This window comes from Electrophorus electricus, chromosome 7 (genome assembly GCF_013358815.1).
Source record: "Electrophorus electricus isolate fEleEle1 chromosome 7, fEleEle1.pri, whole genome shotgun sequence".
Taxonomy (NCBI): Eukaryota; Metazoa; Chordata; class Actinopteri; order Gymnotiformes; family Gymnotidae; genus Electrophorus; species Electrophorus electricus.
This window is the reverse complement of record NC_049541.1, coordinates 1,037,501-1,060,000: the sequence shown is the minus strand read 5'-3', so window position 1 is coordinate 1,060,000 and position 22,500 is coordinate 1,037,501. Positions and strand designations below refer to the sequence as shown.

Genomic DNA, 22,500 nt, shown 5'->3' with positions numbered 1-22,500 from the left:
AGGACTGTGGGTTATGCTGCTGGACTGTAAACTTACATATTGAGACTGTACACATTGCATTTCCTCACTGGCTTGCAGGCAGTCGCCATGCTGCTATGTTTGCTACCGTTTGAGCTGCAAAAGACAATGACCGTGGACAATGATCTTAAAGATAGGACGTGAGATAGGACGTGAGAGAGGACGTGACAGATGACGTGACAGATGACGTGACAGAGGACGTGAGAGAGGACGTGAGAGAGGACGTGACAGAGGACGTGAGAGAGGACGTGAGACAGAGGACGTGACAGAGGACGTGAGAGATGACGTGAGAGAGGACGTGACAGATGACGTGACAGAGGACGTGAGAGAGGACGTGAGAGAGGACGTGACAGAGGACGTGAGAGAGGACGTGAGACAGAGGACGTGACAGAGGACGTGAGAGAGGACGTGACAGAGGACGTGAGATAGGACGTGAGATAGGACGTGAGAGAGGACGTGACAGAGGACGTGAGAGAGGACGTGACAGAGGACGTGAGACAGAGGACGTGAGACAGAGGACGTGACAGAGGACGTGAGAGAGGACGTGAGAGAGGACGTGAGAGAGGACGTGACAGAGGACGTGAGAGAGGACGTGAGACAGAGGACGTGACAGAGGACGTGACAGAGGACGTGAGAGATGACGTGAGAGAGGACGTGACAGAGGACGTGAGAGAGGACGTGACAGAGGACGTGAGAGAGGACGTGACAGAGGACGTGAGAGAGGACGTGAGACAGAGGACGTGACAGAGGACGTGAGAGAGGACGTGACAGAGGACGTGAGAGAGGACGTGAGAGAGGACGTGACAGATGACGTGACAGAGGACGTGAGAGAGGACGTGAGAGAGGACGTGAGAGAGGACGTGACAGAGGACGTGAGAGAGGACGTGAGAGAGGACGTGACAGAGGACGTGAGAGAGGACGTGAGACAGAGGACGTGACAGAGGACGTGACAGAGGACGTGAGAGATGACGTGAGAGAGGACGTGACAGAGGACGTGAGAGAGGACGTGAGAGAGGACGTGACAGAGGACGTGAGAGAGGACGTGAGAGAGGACGTGAGACAGAGGACGTGAGAGAGGACGTGACAGAGGACGTGAGAGGACGTGACAGAGGACGTGAGAGATGACGTGAGAGAGGACGTGAGAGAGGACGTGAGAGAGGACGTGAGATAGGACGTGAGAGAGGACGTGAGATAGGACGTGAGACAGAGGACGTGACAGAGGACGTGAGAGAGGACGTGAGATAGGACGTATGCCACAATGCCGCGTCTGTTCATTTATAGCTTGTCAGTAATCGGTCGGTGTTTATACATTTGTTGAATGATGAGCTGTAAAGTACTCGCTCAGTTTGTTTTTAGCTTTGAAATAAAATGGTTCCCCTAAATAAAATATGTGTGTAATCATTGAGTCATGAAAATAGATTAACAGACATATGCAATTAAAAAGTCCCAGTGGTACCAATCGCGCTGCAAATATGGAACCCGTCCAATAGGAGGTAGCACCTGTCCAATAGGAGGTAGCACCTGTCCCATAGTAAGTAGCACCTGTCCCATAGGAGGTAGCACCTGTCCAATAGGAGGTAGCACCTGTCCCATAGTAAGTAGCACCTGTCCCATAGGAGGTAGCACCTGTCCAATAGGAGGTAGCACCTGTCCCATAGGAGGTAGCACCTGTCCCATAGGAGGTAGCACCTGTCCAATAGGAGGTAGCACCTGTCCAATAGGAGGTAGCACCTGTCCAATAGGAGGTAGCACCTGTCCCCGTGTCCCGTGGAAAAACGTTTGTGACGTGCGCGTTTTCATTTTGATGAATATGCTTTGTGTATTTGCAGTGTGATGGATCTGCACAGCCCGTATTAAGATAAATGTACACAAAACAAAGAAAGAAAACAAACAAACAAAATGTTAAACGGTAAATAAATTGAAGCCCGTCCTACTCAGAGGGAACATCGGGGACCGGCGGCAGCAGCGACGTTAGAGCGTCCAGGCTGAGCTCTCTGAGTCCAGGGACATTCCTTAATAAGACGTTACACTCCTAATAAGGATGAGCTCCGCCTACTAACTCTCTCATTGGATCATTTCCCGGCCCAGGTTTGAAAATGAGGCCTTTGGATTGGCTGTTTTTGGGCCGGTAGGCTTTTTGATTGGCTGTTTTTTCTCCTGCGTCATACTTGTTCGATTACATCCGCGCTAAACATGGTGCGCAGCAGAAGCTTAACGAGACACCAGTAACTCCGTTTCGCAAAACTGTTAATCGGACGCTTTTATCTTGGCATGCGCTGTTAGTTTAATTCAAGTTCATCGCTTCGGCAGGTTTCCAGCGGTCAGCCTGGTCAGGAGTCTCGCTCGCGAGCCGTGTAGGAGAGCGTGCTGCTAGCGCGTACACGCTTCATATTCCGCGTGGCCAGACTAGGATACGCGGCTGGCCAACACGCGGGCGGGTCACGCGGCTTGGTGTCCATGTGCTTTTGTTTTGAAGGGCGATGTCGCTGTGGCGCCGCGTCATTGACAAACACACGTGCAGCGCCCGGGGCGACGGGGCTGGCGCCGCTGCGTGCGCCTCCTCCGGCCTGCTGGGACACGAGTCCCTGAGCGCGCGGGTGTCCGCGGTAACGAGGAGGTGTACAGGTAAGACAGGTGCTGTGCTGCTCCGTTTTGTTTGTGCATAAAAAGCGCCAAGGAATCCCCGCGAGCGTACGGCTGTCCGTGTGCAGGTGAGCAAAACCCGAGCCCGTGCGCAGGGACGAGGGAGTCTCCCTCATCGCGCACCTCCGCGTGTCCCTCCCGAGCTCCGGGACCGTCAGCCGGCGCGCTGGAGTCCTCGCTGCTTGGGCAGCTGCTCTCTGGAGACGCGGGAAGTCGCTACCTTGGGGGAAAGGGACCGAAGGACATGCGTAACCCGAATAAGGCCACCCTCACCCTGGACCTGACCACAGCACAGGTAAGATAAGGTCACCCTGGACCTGACCACAGCACATAAGGTTACCGTAGTGGAGGTATAACACAGTGTGTCTTGGTGGTGATGAGCTACCTTTGTAAATCTTGTCATTTACTCCCAGCACAGTTCAGATCATTGAGCCTTCCATTATATTATTACGCACAAATTCTGTGTTAACGCACTAACTGCACTTCTGTGTGTGCGTGTCGGTCCGTGTTCCCTCCACTCGGGATGTAGTAAGTTTTATTATTTAATTCTTCTGTGTCTGTGTAAAGCTCGTTGGATTGACACTGTCTGAAAAGTGAAGTACAAATAAATCTCCCTCACGCCTTCATTCAGGTGACACGTTAGTAATTCTGACGTCTGAAAACCGGCTGTGAGAAAAGTCAGTGTGGTTGGTGTAGAAACCTGACAGCCTCAGCCTTCGCTCCACCCACCTGTCTCTCAGTGCTCCGTCAGGTCTGCTGTAGCAAGGAATTATGGGATACGAAAGGGGTTGTCAGGATGGCACTAGTGTTCACCCCCACTCCCTACCGACAGCTGGGAGATGAACGTCAACGCAGTGAATGCTGCGTAAACCATGAAAATAGTCACAATCTTACGTGTGCGCACATGCTCGCTTTTGCAGGTGGTAGATGTAAACACGCGCGCATGCAGTCTCTTCGAGTGCACATGCAGAGATCTGATTGGTCGACCACTGACGTCTCTGCTGAAGACCAATCAAATGATGGAAGAGGCCGCAGGCGAGGAGAACCTGGACTCTGCTGGAAACTTGATCAGCGTTTCTGGAAAAGTGGTATAAAACTTAATAAAGTGGGAGAAAGCTTGGAAAAGTGGGGTACAACTTGATGCACGCACTTTACATCTCATCAAGAATTGTCTTTTTCTGAAATGTTCGTATCACTCAACTGTGTTGATTTGACTTTTATCGGACTTAAGTTTCTAAAACTTTCTCCTTTGCAGGTAAATGCAGTGAGTGAGGGGGGGGCAGAGTTTCCTGTGTGTGTGACCGCCTGGTCACATGATCAGCACACCTGTGTCCTGCTGCTCGAGAGGGCGCAGAGGGTCACGGCGCACTTCTCCTTCTCGATAGAGGTCAGGTTGGGTCTGATTTCTGGAGCAGCTCACGGCGTATTGTTGAGGAAAGAATCTATAAATAACTAAGAAATGGTGACTTCCTACGTCCTGGAGAAGTCCTCCATCACGGAATGTGGCGCGTGCGTGGAGAAGCAGGATTATGGCAGAGACCTGCTATCATAGCCGTTTTGATTTTCCATTTATCTTTTGCTTTTCCACCGTGACCGTTTTCAGTGCTACATGCTGCCGTTTCTGCGTTTTGAGAGTCAATGGGGTCAGTGCGTTGGCGAATAAGCAGGGCACGTTTTGGACATGCTGCCTTTGGCAAACAGCGTCGTTACTGGTTGTACGACAGTACCGCGTGCTGTTTAGTCTAGCAGGTTTTGGTTGCGTTGTATGTTGTGGTGGGCTAAAGGTTCTCTTTTCTCACTCAGGGTGGGATCCTCAGCTGTGACTCCACCTTTGCGCATCTCCATGGTTACGGTGACGCTGACGAAATGACGGGGCTCTCAGTGGCACCTCTCATGCCTTTGCTGCGTGTTCCTCTGTGCTGCAAGAGCATTCCGAAGGTCTCTAACCACGCCCCCATCCACTATAACCACGCCCCCATCTGCACTAACCACGCCCCCTGCTGTCCATGAAACGTTTTGTAAAAGCAGAAACCTAAAGTGTGTGTGTGTGTGTGTGTGTGTGTGTGTGCACTCCATCAGATGTTGCGTGTGCAGAGGGTGTGTGTGCAGGGCCGAGGTGCCAGCCCTCTGCCGGTGTGTGTCCGGCTGCGGGCTGCCGTGTCCTGTGGGGATCCACCAGCTCAGAAAGACAGATCAGCCGGACCAGATTCCGAGGAGAATTTGCTCACCCGTTCCACAGAGCTCTCTCACACCGTGCCAGGTGTGTGTGTGTGTGTGTGTGTGTGTGTGTGTGTGTGTGTGTGTGTGTGTGTGTGCGCGTGCTCGCATCCATGTCCCCCTCTTGGCACGCATCGTTAGCCAGTTACCCCACACTTCCTGAGCGTCGCTGGGACACTCTTGGAGACGTGGAGCTGAGATCTGACTGGAACATGTTCCTTCAGAGTTTAGAAACATGCCCAACATGGTGAACCGTCTGCGGCCCTGAACAGAGGGGGGTGGGGGCAGAACTAAGCAACTCCTGGTGTCCCGTCGCCCTGCAGGTGGTGCTGTGGTGTATTCTGGGTCACTGTGGGCGTTTATTCCTTCCAGCGGCGTTCTAACGCTGCACCCCAACGGCACCATCAATGGCATGAGCAGTGTGCACGGCCCTCTGCTGGTGGGATACGAGGTGACGCAGCTTCTCGGGAAGGTACCGCACTATCCACTTCCAAACACCTGCGCTTGATATTTGTAAACATGTTTGGAGGCTTTCAGTTTGGTTAGCCATATCGAGTCATTACACTTTAATTGTTTCATAGAACAGAAAATAAGTCTATTTCTCAGTCCAGATGGCTGTCAGTGATTTGAGTGCCTCTCAAATTTAATTTTTTGTTTGTTTTTTTCTGTTTTCCTCAGAATGTCACCTACCTGATTCCAGCCTTCTATGAGAGGATGAGCGCACATCTCAAAAGCCCCAGCCCTGACAAGGAGGAGGAGGAGGATGAAGAGGGCATGGTGTCCCACCCCCACGGCAGCTGCCGGACAGGTACACGCCCGCGGACAGGTGTCGGGTCTCCCTAGCAACGCTAGCTGGTTTAACCAGGCCCTGCGTACGCTCACCTGTGCTGAACGGAGAACGAGTGTGTGGAGCGCACTCATACCTGATGGTGTGCTACAGTCGATAAGTTGGTCTCAGAATGGAGTTGTAATGGTTGCTGTGAGGGTGTTGTTGGTTGTCAGGATGTGTGTCTGTGTCTCAGAGCTAATCAGAAGCTGGAACGCTGCTGGATTCACGTCTCCGTTCACGGCTTCTGCAAAGGACGGCCAGCAGGACTCGTGGAGTGAGTGTGTGTGTCTACTGCTTGTGTGTGTGAGATGGCTACTATCTGAAACTCGCTGAGCTCATGTAGGAAGGTCTTCCCCCCCCCCTACATCCGTGTGTGTGTGTGTGTGTGTGTGTGTGTGTGTGTGTGTGTGTGTGTGTATGTTTGCGCGCGCGTGTGTTCAGATCCGAACACCGTGCTGGCTCGGGACAGCATGGTGATGTACCATGCCCTGCAGAAGAGGGGAGGAGCTGGCAGAGGGGAGCGAGGCTTAACACGAGTCGGGTCCAAAGCTCACCAGCAGGGCGGAGCTTGTTCTGCAGAACCCTGCTCACCTGGAGACAGGTGAGATCACACCTAAGGGAACTCTCCTTGCACCTGTGCTTCATTTACATAATTTATCTGATGCTTTTATCCAGAGTGACTTACAATCATGACTGAACACAACTTGAGTAATTGAGGGTTAAGGGTTTTGTTCAGGACCCAACAGTGGAAACCTGGCAGTGGTGGAACTTCAACTGGCAACCTTCTGATTACTAGTCCAGTACCTGAACCACTGAGACACACTGTCCCCGTTGAGGGGATCAACGCTCCTGTGCTTAACATTGGTGATTAACAGCTGCGGTTCTGTGTGGTGTGATGTTCGTACAGGCTGAAGGAGACTGCTGGTCTGTGTGCGGAGGCGTCTGCGCTCGTAACCCAGGGCGACGGGTCCACATCAGCCGAGTCCACCACCGCGTTGCTGCAGACGTTCGCCTTGGTGGAGTCCCAGGACTGGGCGCTGCAGCCTGGAAACGCGCCCTCGTCTGGTCCCCTGGACCTGGAGAAGGAGCGTCCAGGAGGGGGCAGTGTGTGCTCAGAGTACGCCGGCGACTCCAGCTTTGAGGTGATCTCCCTCGGCAGTCGCTCCTCCTCCGGATTCTGTGAGAAGTGGGCGGGGCCTGAGAGGCTGGATGACACACAGGAGCCAGGGCCACCGGACTCGGGCAGCTGCTTCCTGGACCTCGACGTAAACGGTGACGTGATCGCTCGTGCCGTTGGGGACCTGGACCTGAGTGGGAGCACGGAAATCCCGAACACTCCTCCCGCTGACCTCGCCCTCTCGCTGACCTCGTGTGACACAGCCGAGCTCCTGCGCACGCCCTCGCCCTACGTCATCGACTCGGACCCAGAGACCGAGCCGTCCGGACGCACGCTTCCCACACAGCAAGATCCGGAAGGCCATCCGAGCCCCCAGCAGAGCTCTAAGCACCTACAGAAGGATCCAGATGTTCCGGAACCGTGGACCCCGCACTTCCAGTTTTGGAACGGCTCCCCCCGGAGCGGGAACGGCAGAATGCTGTTGCCGGGCGACACCCCAGCGACCTCCACCCCTAAGAAGCCCCAGTCCAGCCCTGTGACCCCACTTTCTCCTCTGACCCTCATACAGGAGGGACGGTTTCGGGCCAACTTCTACCACAGAGACGGATCGCCTGTCGGTACGGAGCTGTTTCCAAACTGCTGCTTTTATGTCTGTGTGTTTCTGTCGTTTTGGTTTCTTCCTGACCTTCGGATGCACGTTGTGCTCATGTGTATAGATGCGAATTAACGGCATTAAACGTGAGCCGTGAGATCTAGGAAAACTGTAACTGGAACGGAGGAGTTAATTTACACAGATTCCATTTGACCAGGAACCTGAGTTTGCTACTTGGGGAAGGAGCTGCTAAAGTCTGATCTCTGACTGATGTCTGGTCTGTTCTCTAAATGCGTCTGCTCTCCGGCTGCATTTCTGTCGCAGAGATGCAGTGTGACGTGCGTAGAGCTGTTCTGTCTGGCGGAGGCGTCCTGTTCTGCGTGTGGCTCAGTGGGGGTAATCCCTTCCTCCACCAGCAGGAGGTGCTGCAGAGCTTTCAGTCCTCCACAGCAGAGTCTTCGCTACAGGACGAGGCCGTCTGCAGCCTGGCAGAAGTGAGTTGCACTGGGTTCATTAATATTCACATTCTTCTGTTTACTTTGGCTTCTTGTGTACAGTTTCCTAATTTAATCCAAGTTCTTTTAATATTGTTTGTCAGACACGGTAGACTGACAAGCGAGCGTATACAGGCAGATTACTTACCTGAAACGTTGTTGGATGTTGTAGCGCAGAGGTCAGGGGTCGGATGCTTGACGTTGTGTGTTTTGTTGAGCTGATCGGTGAGGGAGGTCACGGGAGCCTGGAGCAGACCAGGGCGTGTGAAGGGCAGTTTGAGGAAGACTACCAGCTCGTGCGCACCGTGGGGAAAGGCGCCTTCGGCTTCGTCTGGCTCGCAGCTCGACGCAGAGATGGGCAGGAGGTGAGGGATCTCCCCACGGCGTCAGACGGACTCCAGTCTCTGGCCGTGAGGGTCTGTTGTTAACAAACTCACTTGTGTAGAACAGTTGTGGTTTATCCCAAGAAATGGGGTTGAGATGTTTAGTGTGCCGAGTCCTCTGCCACGTCTCCCTGATGCACCTTCTGCTCGAGTTTTTTTTCTCTCCACGGCTCGCTCGATTTTTCATGTTCTCTCTCTCCCTCCGTCAGGTGGTGGTGAAGTTCATTAGGAAGAGTCGGGTGGTGAAGGAGTGTTGGGTGGAGGACCCTGAGATGGGTCGTGTCACTCAGGAGGTCGCCATACTGGCCCGGCTCCAACACCCCAACATCGTGAAGGTAGGCGGGCCGAACTGGATGGCCTAATGTCGGCCAATCAGCACTGAGCACGGACTGCTGGGAACTGTAACGTGCTGAACTTTGACACTGAACTGTTTGGTGGCCATACGGTGTTGGTTTGGACTAAAATTAGTATTTGTTACTTAAAACTTCTGTCAATGTCCGAATGTGCAGAGTTTGTGTGTGTGTGTGTGTGTGTGTGTGTGTGTGTGTGTGTGTGTGTCTGTGTGTGCGCAGGTGTTGGAGGTGTTTGAGAATGAGTACTTCTTCCAGATGGTGATGGAGAAACATGGAGATGGTCTGGATCTGTTTGACTTCATCGACATGCAGCCCAGACTGGATGAAGCTCTGGCTAGTTACATCTTCAGACAGGTGAGGGAGACACACGAGACATGAGGAGTGAGACAGAGAGATGATTGTGTGTGTGTGTGTGTGTGTGTGTCTCGTGTGCTGCAGTTGGTGTCAGCGGTGACTTACCTGCGGGGGGAAGGTGTCCTGCACCGGGACATCAAGGACGAGAACGTCATCATAAACACGCAGTTCCACGTCCGGCTGATCGACTTCGGCTCGGCCACGCCCCTCCAGCCGGGAACGCTCTTCCACATCTTCTGTGGCACCCTGGAGTACTGCTCCCCCGAGGTGCTGCAGGGAAACCCGTACGTACTGCAACATTAGCCCCAGATTTTTGGTCCCACGCTCAATATTGCTGTACTGTGAGGGTTGTTTGCCTGGTGCTGGCAACCCAAGGTTCTGGGTCTGATTCTCAGGCAGCGCACACACACACACATTGTCCTACATGTATGTGCGTGACTCTGGATAAGTGTAAACGTGTACCCCTTTAGTGATATTAACATGCATGTCATCTGTTTGGCGATTACATGTCTCGTGCTGTGCATGCAAATGGTGTGAACACATCTCGGAACTGCCAGCTGTAGCGTTGATCACGGTGGGTGTGTGTGGGTAGATATGAGGGACCCGAGCTGGAGATGTGGTCTCTGGGAGTCCTCCTCTACACGCTGCTCTTTAGTGAGAATCCGTTCTGCACTGTGGAGGAGATGTTGACGGCCAGACTCCAACCCCCCTGCATCATTTCTACGGGTACGTACGACCCGCCAGCTGGGATTGGCCTATTCTCACATCACTGTAACGTGTACACCCTGTCTGCACCTCTGACAGTGTTGGTGTGCCATTCACGAGCACTGATATCACACATGACAGTAACGTCCATTACCCACAAGCCCCTGTCTCGTCTACTGTCCTGAGTGCTCGTCATGTCAGCATCGTGTCTCTCAGCAACGCCGACTGCGATGTGATCCGTGTGTGTCTGTGATGTATATGCTATTTGTTTTTGGTTGGTTTGTTTTTGTTCCAGAGCTGTCCGGTCTTCTGGCTGGTCTGCTCCACCCGGACCCTTCTCGGAGGTTCACCTTGGACGACCTTCTGCAGGAGCCGTGGATCAGACAGCCCATCAACCTGGGCCAGTACAGCTGGGCCGAGGTGTTCCGCTCCAGCCAGGGTGAGCTCTGCTCCACCAACACCCCTCAGAGCTCCACTCACTCACATACGCGGAGCATGCGCATACCCAACATTCTCCAGCAGAGGGCAGCGTTCTGGTGTTGCCGTTTAGTTTTACAGAGCTGAGGAACAGAGGAAGAAGGTTCCATATGTTTCCCAGATATCGCACTCGGGTATGGCAGTTTGGGTGTGTTGGTGTTTAAGGTGTGTGTCTCCTGCTACAGTCGTAGAAGGTTCTAGTCTTAGACCCCAAACAACCAGACAAGTAACTTTTAATGTTGTATAGATGTTTGCTTTAGTAGTAGCAGCAGTAAGCTGTGGTAATACCATTAGTACCATCTGATCAGCCATGAGTCAGCGTGCCAAGGTGTGTCTCGTACAGACTGTTAAAACAACAACTCCAGAAAGTCGGTCCCACAGAAATGTGCCAAACAAACGCCAACACGGAAAAAGAGAAAACTCAGGTGTCCTAAAGAACTGGGACAGTTGTAATGTACGGTACGTCAGATCCATAAGTGGAATTAACCCATAAACCCCCTGAAAGATCAAGAGTTGCAAACATGATCCCTCACTGTGTCACTCTCCTTTACTCCAAAGCAGGACAAAAGTAAACCAGTAGAGGAAGCACACACACGCACACATACTCACTCACTCACTCACTCACTCACACACATACATACACTCACACACACACACACACACACACCTCCAACACGGCGCTAATAGAAAAGCCCCCTGCACAAGTAATAAATGTGATCTTACAAAAAAGAAAAATCTCAAAGTTAAAACTGACCAGTTATAAGTGTGGGTGGGTGTGAGTCAGTCAGTCAGGATGCTCTTCCCCAGGTGCGAGGAGGATGTTGTACTACCCATTACATTTCAAAGGTATCCTGGCAGCGTAGGCTGTTAAATAATGATACTTTATGGCTTCTCACAGTCCACAGCCGTAAGCTCGGAGCTGTCTCGTAGCGGCACCATACAAAACCCAACTCGTGGTCATCTCAAAAGCCCAAAGCCTTGACCGGCCTAAAACTCCCCTCCCCGCTATACATAAATTCTGTGCGGCTTGTCTGTCTGGGTTTATTGTGTCTGTGCAGACTCTTCTGAGCCCGACCAGTGCAGCCTGGATCCGGAGCAGGCGGACCTCACACCTCTGCAGGACGAAAATGAAGAGGAGGAGGAAGACGAGGATGAGGAGCAGAAGAGAATGATGCTAGCACTGCAGTCCGAACTCCTGAAGTACCTCGGTGACGTGTGAGCGGGGCTTCCAGCCCGGGGGGGTGTATATGACACTATTTCTGAACCGTGTGAGCATTCGCCTTAATGTAAATGCTGGGGGGTAAACATCATATTTAACATGGACTAAAGATGTGCTGCTGGTGTTTGTATCAAATCTGTCCATCAAACGAATCAAGTCCTGCTTGAAAGAAAATGAAGAAAACAAACTAAATATCTTTTGTTTTTAAATAATAAACGCACTAACTCCAGTCAGAGATTTGGTGAAGTGCTATTGTACGTCTGGATAAGGAAAGGCTGCACTGGGTGGAGTGTAATGTGTGTTTATCAGTTGTGTACCACAAATTAAAGACTCCTGAAATGTTACCGTTACACTCGTTTGTCAGAATGTCGGTCTTCACAATGTTAATCCTTTGTTACAGTTTGCATTGACGTCGTAGAGAATGACCCTAAAGTGATTTTGATGTGTTAACAAATAATTTTTATGTGGTTTCAACGATTAAATATTCATATTTTAAAAACTAATTTAATTGTAAATCTGCTTATTTTTCTTGCTTTTTCGATTTTAAATGAAATGGCTTGATGTACCGTGAGATATTTGGTGTGAATAAAGGGAGTCGCAGCACGTGTGGGCGTGTCCGTCCTTCAAGCTCGGGCGCGGACAGGCGGAACGTTTGCTCCGACTCAGCGCTCCGTACGGTCCCGTTTAGACGCCGGACAAACATGAGTTCCCGAGCTGGCGGAGTACGGGTGCGTGACAAACTAAAGATTTAATTCGCAGGTGCTCTCGAGCTCCCGCTGCAGCTGAATGTTCTCAGAGGGAAAGAGATTGTGAAAGTCCCTCTGCGTGCGCAGGCGCTAGCGTCCAGACCTGCGGGCCCGTGAGCCGTTTGGCGGTTCTGCTCGTTAAGTGTTCTTTGCTCTCTTGTCGCAGGTCCTGCGGTGGAGTCTGCAGTGCGCCGGTCCCACGCGCCAAACGAGCGGGGCACCTGCGCCGTTTTCAGCCACGCGCCGAGCTCTCTGCTCCGCGCGCCACGATGACGGATCGAATCGGCGGACGGCGGCGCAGCGCGTGCAGCAGCAGCAGCAGCAGCCCCGCGCGGAGCTCTCGTTACAGTGTCTGACCGACGAGGGTTTCTCGGAGCCTCAGGCCAGGGCTGTGCACGAGGCGGCGCGCGCCAGCACACGCAGATCCGACGCGCGTGTACTGCCGTCTCTGCTCGCACTCGGCTTTAATCCCGCCAGCATAGTGAAGCTCGTGCAGTTATGTCCCGAGCTGTTCTCGGTTAAAGGCTCCCAGTTACAGCAGCGCGTTGGGAATCTGAGGAAACTCGGGCTGGTGGAAGGTGAGTCGAGCGTGGCGTAACCGAGTCCTCCATAACTACCGATATCATAAAACGTGCTGCCCTGTCTGGGAAGCTCCCAGAACTGCTCGGGAGATGCATTTGCGTGCATTGGCTGTTTTTAAGCGTTCGTTTGTCCAGTCTGAAGCGCGTTCACACACACTCCAGTCATGCCTGAACGCTGTGATTCTGATGTTACTGCTATGGAGTCTGACCAGAACAGGTCTGATAAACCGGCTCATGTTCCCAGGCAGCCTGCAGCGGGTGATAAGCTACTACCCTCAGATCCTGTGTGTGCCGGTGAAGCGGGTGAGCCGCCTAGTTGGGCTGCTGAGGGAGAGGTGCCAGTTCACTGGCCAGCAGGTGTCCAGCATTCTGCGGGACTCGCCTGGCCTCGTGCAGGACAATCTTGGCCAGGTGGAGTACATGTTTCAGGTGAGGGCGTAGGGTTGGGTCGCTCCAAGAGGCCTCTGGCTTTTCTCACTCCTCGGGAACAGTTAAGGGAATCTTCATTCTACAGCGTCTTGTGTTTGGCAATCTGGGCCCAGGTTGATGATAAGGAAAGTAGACAAATGTAGCATTTTAAAACGCATCGTTTGTTGTTGTTAAAATACCTTCTGTCTCTTGTCACACTGCAGTATGTGTACTTCCGCATGGGCTGTAGACAGGCCGACATGGTGAAGGCAAAACTCTTCCGGGTTTCTCTGGCTGAGCTGCAGTGTCGTCATGGTTTCCTGGAGCGCAGGGGACTGTACCAAACCCCGGACAAGAAAGGCCAGACGCTCGTCCTCAACCCCCCACTCAAAGACATCCTCGCAGTCTCTGAGGAAACGTACCTCTCTAAGATCGCCACAGCCACCCGGGAGGAGTTCGACGTTTTCCGGAAACTCCTGGCAAGAGAGCAGGAGGAAGAGGATGAACAAGGTGAAGAATGGAGCAGTGATGAGGAGGAGGAAGAGGATGAACAAGGTGAAGCATGGAGCAGTGATGAGGAGGAGGAAGTCCATATAAGGGCGCGAGATCAGAACACTGGCTACAATAAGAGAAAAAGGAAACACTGAGAGGCCCAAATAAAATACTGGCACTGCGCTTTGCATTCTTAATTATAGCGTTTATTTGGGGTTTCTCTTGGGGGTTGTTTTTGTTTGGGGGGTTCCTTCCCAAAAATAAACTTTGTCAGTTAGAAGTGGTGTCTTAGTCTGGGTGGTTCTTATGCGGATTGTTGTGTGTTCAGTCTTTTTTTCCTGGCAGGCAGGTGGCTGTAATTCAGGATAAAGCACCATGTCTCCATGGAGACGGTGGAGAGCTTTAGGGCGGCGTGTGTCGCACGTCAATAGTGCGCTTAAGCGCGTGGTATTGATTGACAGGTTCTTTGCACGGACAGACGCATGGATTCAACACACCTGGCTATATGAAATAGGGGTGAGTGAGTAGTTCACTAACGTGAGTCAGTGTGTAGTCAACTGATCCACAACTGCAACAGTTTGTTTAGCGTGATGGCGCGTTCAGAGAGCTTAATAACGGCGCAGCTGCATATCTGTTTCTAGCTGGATCTCCAGCGTCTTCGCATGGTGGTGCATGTGCACCTACAACGCAAGCTTGGCTGGAGGAGTTGTGCTTTAGTTAATTATGTTTAATTATTAATTAATTATAATGTGCAACTTCTCTTAAAGGCATGAACACCACCAAAACCACAACAGGTGCTTGATTTTAAGTTGCTATTCAAAAATCCACGTTAAAGACTTTTATATCGAATTCTACTGAATCTTCAACGCAGTACTTTTTATCGGGAAATAACACACTGCATCCTGACAGGTTTATAGTTTGGGTATAAAACTATTTTAAAATCACAACAGTTAACAATTTTCATTAATTTATTATTGTGTCCGTGATGCCCCCCTCCTCTGAGTCTTGATTCCTCTCCAGGTTTCTTCCTCGTGCGCTAGGGAGTTTTTCCTCACCACTGTTGACCTTGGCTTGCTCACTGGGGGCTTGGACTTGGACATTTGTAAAGCTGCTTTGTGACAACAATTGTTAAAAGCACTGTATAAATAAATTAGACTTATTTACGTCTCTGGCGAAATGTCCTATTTCTTGTTATGACATGAGTATATGTGCTACTCTTCCATAAGCGCTGATAAACAGTTTTCTCTTGTATGAATTACAGCCTCGTTATTTGCATGTGGGACTGGCCCCTCTGTGCTTTACGGATATGTGCGTCCCAAACCAACCATCAGGCAGCACAGCTGCGGGAATGTGCCCGCCACATGAGCGGAGAGACAACACGTGTTTGCTGGTTGGCTGTTGTGTCGTTCTGCTTTCAGAAGAGCAAATTATTGCGAGTGTGACACTTCAGAACTGGCAACAGCAAACAGCATCAGAACAAACTGGCAATCAACAGGTTTGACGTGCCTTAGCGACTTCCTAAAGGTTTGTCAGATTCTATTTCTTTTTAAATGATTCAGGTGAGAGGAGGAGTGCTCAGGCATTGTTGGTAGTGTCTCCACGGGCACAGTAAAAACATGCGTTGAATTGCCCCTTTATTTGACGCGTGGCCCCGGCGTGTCTGTGAATCCGCATTGGAACGGGAAAAGCAAGTAATCAGAGCAACTTTAAACGGGCAGGGCCGTGCTAGACCAGCCGAGGCCGGTGTTTCAACAACTGCCCTGCGTGTGGGGTTCCTCACGCAGCAGTGTGGAGAACATGCGGAGGTGTATGAAACTGAGGAAAGGTTAAGCTGAAGGGGTCAGAGGAGGATGTGGAGAATCGAGCCGATGAACCGGAGCACAAAAAGGTCAGAGCAGTGGAGAAGCGTCACCTTGTGGGAAAAATCCAGGTTTATATTGAACCATTCTGATGGGCGGGTCAGAACCTAGCAAGAGTGACATGAGAGGAATCCTTACTGAAGTGTCAGCAGTTCAGCAGTAAACAGAATGAGGTGATATTTACATCAGGGTGGAAAATCTACAGGTCTTTCTGTTCTCCGCAGACTGCCAATAAAGACTTGTTAGTGATGCCGGCGTGCAAATAGTGTGCGAGTTTCTCCTGTTACACATTTACATACATGTGGTCATAATTCACACCTGCTCCTGTAGCGTTTATTGAGTCGTGTGTTTAAGGACCATTTCTACACACACTCGCCATTATGAAGGTGTCGCTGGAAAGTTTGTGATGTCACTCTTTTGCTGATATTTTTAAATATCGTGACTGTTTAGAATGCTTGTGTATTTGTTTACACACTATACGTGAAAAACTTTAACCACCAAGTAAGAGTTTGTTGTGTGTGTGTGAAATGCAACATGGTCAATGCAAACAGAAATTCAGCATAACCCTGTGCGTTTGGGCGTCTGATGAGGTAGAAGGATTCTGGGGTGGACTAGATGAGGCACCACTTCCTCCTGACTTATTACAGACTTGCCAAAATTTAAAAAGTTGAATATGTAAATGAATGTTAGTTTACTCTGTCACCAGTGTTGCATATCTGGCTATAAGTCTACAGCATCATGATGATGGCAATGACGTGTTTCCAATTTCTAAATTTTATTTAATTTTTTCTGCTATTTTCAAATATTTTAAAACATTTTTAATGGCCCACTTCCAGAATATCCTGGTGCTCCCTTTTGACACATGGTGGCATGTCTCAACCACTCTCCCATCTGAGGCAGAAACAGGATTGTTCTCAAGAATCCGGATATTACATGTATCCTGAACCATGGAATAGTGTTACAGCGGAAGAGTAAAGACTGTCAGGGACGTCGAACAGAGCTGCATCATAATGAGTCTGGCATATGATCATGTACAGTCCCCCAAGACAGGACACTGGTCTGCTCAAAGGAAGGCTGCAGAGTGGCCATGTCCACAAGGGTACTGGCCCCTCCCACCATTATTTGCACAACATTTGCATATGGTTCCTGTGCAGGCCCGATTGTTTCCTGAATTCTGTTCCCCATATTTATAACTGTGGGTTTCCTGATAAGGGTTTCTGTAGCCTGGTGTCCTTATTTGAACCTGATACACTCGCAGCCGTGACTGTCCGGTGACTGTCACGTTTCACTTTAGACTTTTAACGTTTCATTTCCAACCCAAAGCAACCAAAGTTGCGTCATAATGACTTCCAGGGCGTTATGGTGGCACAGTATTGGTGTGTCTGAGGTGAGCATTGTCGCATAGTTGACCAGAAGAGTTCTCCTAACCTATCAAAAGTCCGTTGGTCAGAAGATCCCAAGTACATGTGTGCAATATGTATTTTCATAGCTAACAGACAACTGTGATAGAAGAACCTGTAAAAACTGCATTTACTTGTCTGCGTTTACTTTGAATTCATATTTTGTGCTATTTGAAATTGCTGAGTCACAGGAAATCCTTTTTTTAGGAATTACATGAAAAATGTGTGTGTGATGGTGAACTTCTCCATTCCCCTGTAGGTAGTGAAGTATCGGTAGAAGCTTGCTGTCCGTCTAGAAGCTGATACCAGGGAGAGGTTTAATCAGCGAGGATCGTGTAATTCCATCGGCATACGGAAATGAACTGTTCTTCGACAAACATCTCCACGGCCTTAGAGAGAACTCGGCATGAGGGACTGAACTTCCTCATCATCCCTGCCGCGCTCCTCACCGGCGTCACGCTGTTGTTGGACCTCCTGCTCCTGGTCTGCATCCTCGGACATCGCCACCTCTGTAAGGAAACACGCTACCTTCTCCTGGCCAACGTCTTCCTCTCTGACACCCTCTTCCTCAGCTCCAACTTTGCCAACATCGCCTGCAACATGCTCCAGGTCAAGGTGTCCCACATGTTCTGCGAGCTCATCATGGTCTCCAAGGTGACGACGTGCTGCTCCACCATACTGACGCTGACGCTGATGGTCGTGGACACGTACTTGGCCGTCCGCTGTCCCCTGCGCTACACACAGGCTCTCCGGCCGCGTCACGCGATGGGCGCGGTGGCCGCCGTGTGGTTGGTGGCTGCCTTCCTCCCCTTCGCTCTCCTCCTGCTCACGCCGGCCATCCTGCTCTCTGGACCGCCTGTTCTGAAGGACTGTGTGGTGCTGGTGATTCTTGACTGCCTCCAGAACCAAATGCACATCAACCTGCATGTCTACTTCACCGTGATGGTGTTTCTCTGCACCGCGCTGATCTGCTATTGCTACATGAGGCTCTACCTGGTCACCAGGAGCTCTGGGATATGGCGCAGCCGCTACTCACGTGCGCGCACCACTCTGCTCCTGCATGCCCTCGTGCTTACGGTCTATTTCACACCGTGTTTTGTTTTCACAGCACAGCTGGGGTTGCAGGACACGATGGAGGCGGAGCTAGCGGTGTGGCTCGACACTGTGAACGTGACGGTGCTCTTGGTGATGTCGCGTGCTAGCGCCCCCTGTTTATACGGCCTGCGCTACCGCGAGATCTATCGCACAGTGTGGATGACTGTTGGGAGGAGACACCCCAGTCACATCTCATAAAGTTCAGCAGCAGGACATCACGGACCACCAGAGTTACCCATGAGACTGAGCAGTGCCAACTGAGCAGTGCTCAACACTGTCTGTCTCTAAGACAGCTGTCAGCTTGTACATGTCTCTACGACAGTCTAGGACAGTCTAAGACAGCTGTTAGCATGTCTACGTCTCTAGGACAGTCCAAGACAGCTGTTAGCATGTCTACGTCTCTAGGACAGTCCAAGACAGCTGTTAGCATGTCTACGTCTCTAGGACAGCTGTTAGCATGTCTGTCTCTAGGACAGTCTAAGACGGCTTGTGTATGTCTCTAAGACTGTCTAGGACAGTCTAAGACAACTGTTGGCATGTCTACGTCTCTAGGACAGTCTGGGACAGCTGTTAGCATGTCTACGTCTCTATGACAGTCTAGGACAGTAAGACAGCTGTTAGCATGTCTACGTCTCTAGGACAGCTGTTAGCATGTCTACGTCTCTAGGACAGCTGTTAGCATGTCTACGTCTCTAGGACAGCTGTTAGCATGTCTACGTCTCTAGGACAGCTGTTAGCATGTCTACGTCTCTAGGACAGCTGTTAGCATGTCTACGTCTCTAGGACAGTCTAAGACAGCTGTTAGCATGTCTGTCTCTACGACAGTCTAGGACAGTCTAAGACGGCTTGTCTATGTCTCAGACTGTCTAGGACAGTTTAAGACAACTGTTAGCATGTCTACGTCTCTAGGACAGTCTAGGACAGCTGTTAGCATGTCTACGTCTCTAGGACAGCTGTTAGCATGTCTGTCTCTACGACAGTCTAGGACAGTCTAAGACAGCTTGTCTATGTCTCTACAACAGTCTAGGACAGTCTAAGACAGCTGTTAGCATGTCTACGTCTCTAGGACAGCTGTTAGCATGTCTACGTCTCTAGGACAGAGAGATGGGGTGTTGCCCTTTTATTTTGTCCACGTGAACTCTTCAACTAAAATGACTCACATAGTAATAACTGAACAGCCCTGTATGTTCTCATTATTACTGGTCCCGTGTACTGGTCCATTTTGCCCTGTATGTTCTCATTACTACTGGTCCCGTATTCTCTCTTTATTGTTACAGTATTTGTTGTCTGTTATCTCCTTTCACTGTGTACCTGTGTATATAATTAGACTCACAATAAAAGCTCTCTTGACTCTTGACAGAATTTGTATATACAAAGCGCCTCTTTGATAAAGTGACCAGAGAAGAACCCTGGGTACATTTCCAGCCAACTGTCAGTATATCGTTAAAATCTCCATGTTTTAATCTATGACATAAAAAAGGGGGCAGTTCTGGTGTCATGGTAACTGCTGTACTGTAATAAACTTTGGTGGAGGCTGATAAAGCTGTGTACTAAGTAACTTTATAAACCATGTCAGAAAATCATACAGCAGCCCACAGTGGTGAGTGGAGCTACGATAAACTATGGAACAGTCAAATAACAACCGTATTAATCAATAGGGTTCATTTATATGTCATATATGGATGGCTGACCAAGTAAAGTAGTTTAAAAAGATTGTGGACTATTTGTAGATCGTGTGGTAGGCAACATATAACTCTTGTGAACTCACTTGACACTTGCCAGTTTCTGGTGGCGTTACACAGCAGAGCTCTAACTAGGCAAGCCAGCAAAGGAAGTGATCAGTAGATAACGGCAGGCGTCCTCTGCTGGCCAAAACATGCCCATCTGCTCCGCTACTGGGTCGTAAGACTTCACAGTTACACACAGCGAGGCCCGGTCACCCCACACGCTTTGACTGAAGACACTTATGGTTTCGTATCTGTGGGAGTGATGATGTGTGCACTGTAAGAAAAGTGTTACAAAAACATTGTATCTCGGCAGTCGGACTCTGAGCAGCAGTAAAAATAAACATTTTTACAGTGTTTGTTCAGCGATAATACAGTGTAGCAGATCACACGAAGGGATGTATGTTCTTTGATTTAAACTTTATTGAGCATCTCTGAAATATTCAAATGTACAAGCTTGTGTTTTGTGACAGCAGAAAATATGATCATGTCAGCTAAATCTGCTAAAAGTCATATTTTTAATAAGCACTCATGACATGCAGCTAATTCATATATTCATATATTATTAAACTTATTTTCTGTTCTTGTAATTGCAATAAAAAAGCACAAGAACACAGCTCGTGTTTTGCAGAAGTGTGTGAAAGTGTGTGCGTGCGGCCAGGTGTGGCCGCCCAGGTGTTTTTATCCCCTCACCTCCATTTACCAGCAAAGTGATGTTTACCTTCATCTCCATCTCCAGGGAAACCCTAACGGATATGGCCAAGATGGTTTAATACCTCTGGCACTTGCCAGCAGGCTCACACCGAGGGAGCGCGGACATTGGCCTGGCTGTCTGAACGCTCGCGCTCACACCGAGGGAGCGCGGACATTGGCCTGGCTGTCTGAACTCGCTTCCGATCCGAGCCAGGATGGAGTCCTCGGTGAAGGAGAGGCTGGGTTTCTTCGAGACGCCAGAGGACCTGGTGCTATCTCTGCTGTGTACGTTCGGAGACTGGTACAACAGCTCGGGGCAGGCGGAGCGTCTGGAACGACAGGTCGGCGCGGCCAACTTTACCCGCACGGCCGTGGAGCTGTTTGTTCAGGAGTGGCGTGTGTTTCTCCCTCCTCGCCACACGAGGGCGCTGCAGATCTGCCCCATCCTGGGCTTCGTGGCCGTGTTCGTGACCACGCCCACCATTCTGGCTCATATTCTGTCCAGAGTCCGCTTGCGACAGCAGACGCGTTACCTTCTCCTAGCCAACGTGTTGCTTAGCGACCTGCTCTTTGTGGCTCTCTACATGCTGAGCACGTGCTTAAACACCGCCGCTGTGCTGATGTCAGCCTGGACCTGCGCTGCCGTCCTCTTCCTGATGGGGGCGCTGTACTGCACGGGTCTTTTCAGTGCCACCGCTATAGTCCTGGACACGTCCTTGGCCGTACTAGCCCCGCTGCGCTACGCTACGCTCTGGCCGCTCGCTACCACCTACAGAGTGATCTCTGCCATCTGGGCCGTGTCGGTCTCCGTACCCGCCGCATCCGTGAGCGTCTTCCTGTGGTACCACGTCTCTGGCCCTTGCAGACGGCACATCTGCTCCCTGCCCGTGGTTCTGGTGCTGACGGTGAGCCACTCCCGGCCCCTGCAGGTCTGCATGCTTCTCACCGTGACGACCATGCTGCTCTCTCTACTGCTGGTGTTGTCTGGATACGTTGCCCTGTGCTGTCAGACGCGCAGGGCAGGCGTGTGGAGGCGAGGACAGTCCTCCCGCGCCAGAGGGACTTTCCTCATCCACTACCTCTACCTCTTCCTGTCCATGTGTCCCATGATGCTCCTGGCCATTGAGCTGCTGACGTACTGCTACAGCAAGGGCGTGAATCCCAGAACCAGCCTCTGGGTCTCGCTGGTGCTCTGTAATGTCCTGCTGGTCCTGCCCAAGAGCTTGGCGCCGTACCTGTATGGGCTCAGATACAGGGACCTGCGTGGAGCGCTTCGGGACTGCTTCGGCCTGAGGAGGACGAGGGCCGTCACGCCTGTCACGTGACTCCTGAAACCTCGCCTCCCAACACCTGTCATGTGACTCCTGAGACCCCGCCTCCCAACACCTGTCATGTGACGCCTGAGACCCCGCCTCCCAACACCTGTCATGTGACGCCTGAGACCCCGCCTCCCAACACCTGGCCAAATATTCAGATTGTAGAGACATGTAGTCTCTGACTTGCTGGAGCAGGTGTGTTAAATTAGAGTTCAAACTAAACTCTGGAAGCAGGTGGACGTTGGGTCAATATTTTGTTATGTTTTTGTTTTTCTTTTTGTTACTGAGGGATCAGTGCTGTAAGAAAACGTTCCCTCTTTAGTTGTTTATAAGTAAACAACTTGGTTGTTGTTAGTCGTTGGAAATTGCACGTTGTTCCTTCTCTACGGACATTTGCTTCGGGTATCATACTTTTCCCTTTTCCTAATTCTTGTGTTTGACTGCTACACGGTGAAGTGGGAAGTATTACTTCAAACAGATGACAGCTTAGCATTCCTCTTCTTGTGGGATTGTCGAAGTCCCGTCATTCTGACAATTCCACAATTATGTGATATGTTGGGTATAATCAGACTTAAAAAGTTATACTTAATTTCTAGACTGAGACTGTGTCATCATATTAGAAAGATTTCAGACCAGTTTACTAAATAAGAACATGACTGTGTTCATTTTAATCCAGTTGTGTGCAATTTTGTATGTCATTTTGCATGTCATTTTGAAGTTTGAAATAATTCTTACAAACAGAATAGCTAACATAAAACTACTCCGCTGTTTTTTTTTCTCACATG

General features: G+C 50.6%; 5 protein-coding genes across 8 annotated transcripts in view; all 5 read left to right on the top strand.

Moving 5' to 3' along the window:
* Window positions 1-224, top strand: part of kcnab1b (potassium voltage-gated channel, shaker-related subfamily, beta member 1 b) — a 40,011-nt gene extending 39,787 nt beyond the window's left edge. Inside the window, exon 13 of the mRNA XM_035528089.1 lies at window positions 1-224. This exon is cut by the window's left edge and continues 664 nt beyond it. The gene's annotated coding sequence lies outside the window, so the exon portion shown is untranslated.
* A 1,976-nt stretch (window positions 225-2,200) lies between these two features.
* On the top strand, window positions 2,201-11,904 carry pask (PAS domain containing serine/threonine kinase). Of its 4 annotated transcripts, none has more exons than XM_027032938.2 (19): window positions 2,201-2,643; window positions 2,730-2,956; window positions 3,582-3,749; window positions 3,917-4,048; window positions 4,465-4,599; window positions 4,741-4,921; window positions 5,202-5,350; window positions 5,557-5,686; window positions 5,901-5,981; window positions 6,149-6,308; window positions 6,615-7,441; window positions 7,741-7,910; window positions 8,129-8,275; window positions 8,503-8,628; window positions 8,866-9,000; window positions 9,085-9,284; window positions 9,593-9,726; window positions 10,001-10,144; window positions 11,241-11,904. In XM_027032938.2, the coding sequence occupies exons 1-19, from the start codon at window positions 2,499-2,501 to the stop codon at window positions 11,399-11,401; spliced, it is 3,552 nt and encodes a 1,183-aa protein (XP_026888739.2). In that variant the 5' UTR covers window positions 2,201-2,498; the 3' UTR covers window positions 11,402-11,904. The 4 variants fall into 4 exon arrangements, with proteins under 4 accessions (XP_026888739.2, XP_026888737.2, XP_026888736.2 ...); XM_027032936.2 differs by having other exon boundaries at window positions 5,901-5,987; window positions 8,132-8,275; XM_027032935.2 differs by having other exon boundaries at window positions 5,901-5,987.
* A 42-nt stretch (window positions 11,905-11,946) lies between these two features.
* On the top strand, window positions 11,947-13,912 carry mterf4 (mitochondrial transcription termination factor 4). The gene is made up of 4 exons (XM_027032930.2): window positions 11,947-12,129; window positions 12,314-12,725; window positions 12,973-13,157; window positions 13,361-13,912. Exons 1-4 carry the CDS (start codon window positions 11,962-11,964, stop codon window positions 13,781-13,783), a joined length of 1,188 nt encoding a protein of 395 aa, XP_026888731.2. The 5' UTR covers window positions 11,947-11,961; the 3' UTR covers window positions 13,784-13,912.
* A 3,195-nt stretch (window positions 13,913-17,107) lies between these two features.
* LOC113592168 (probable G-protein coupled receptor 148) lies at window positions 17,108-19,413 on the top strand. The gene has a single exon (XM_027032934.2). It carries the CDS (start codon window positions 17,245-17,247, stop codon window positions 18,178-18,180), a length of 936 nt encoding a protein of 311 aa, XP_026888735.2. The 5' UTR covers window positions 17,108-17,244; the 3' UTR covers window positions 18,181-19,413.
* A 1,201-nt stretch (window positions 19,414-20,614) lies between these two features.
* On the top strand, window positions 20,615-21,769 carry LOC113592170 (probable G-protein coupled receptor 148). The gene has a single exon (XM_027032940.2). The coding sequence runs from the start codon at window positions 20,615-20,617 to the stop codon at window positions 21,722-21,724; it is 1,110 nt and encodes a 369-aa protein (XP_026888741.1). The 3' UTR covers window positions 21,725-21,769.
* Window positions 21,770-22,500: the final 731 nt, after the last annotated feature.

Excerpts from the sequence above, each read along its gene's own strand:
- pask (XM_027032935.2), top strand. The coding sequence starts at position 2,499 with ATGTCGCTGTGGCGCCGCGTCATTGACAAACACACGTGCAGCGCCCGG. Across the intron at positions 4,049-4,464 it reads ACTTCTCCTTCTCGATAGAG|GGTGGGATCCTCAGCTGTGA; the intron begins GTCAGGTTGGGT and ends TTTCTCACTCAG. Across the intron at positions 4,600-4,740 it reads GCTGCAAGAGCATTCCGAAG|ATGTTGCGTGTGCAGAGGGT; the intron begins GTCTCTAACCAC and ends GCACTCCATCAG.
- mterf4 (XM_027032930.2), top strand. The coding sequence starts at position 11,962 with ATGTACCGTGAGATATTTGGTGTGAATAAAGGGAGTCGCAGCACGTGT. Across the intron at positions 12,130-12,313 it reads CCCGAGCTGGCGGAGTACGG|GTCCTGCGGTGGAGTCTGCA; the intron begins GTGCGTGACAAA and ends CTCTTGTCGCAG. Across the intron at positions 13,158-13,360 it reads AGGTGGAGTACATGTTTCAG|TATGTGTACTTCCGCATGGG; the intron begins GTGAGGGCGTAG and ends GTCACACTGCAG.
- LOC113592168 (XM_027032934.2), top strand. The coding sequence starts at position 17,245 with ATGAACTGTTCTTCGACAAACATCTCCACGGCCTTAGAGAGAACTCGG.
- LOC113592170 (XM_027032940.2), top strand. The coding sequence starts at position 20,615 with ATGGAGTCCTCGGTGAAGGAGAGGCTGGGTTTCTTCGAGACGCCAGAG.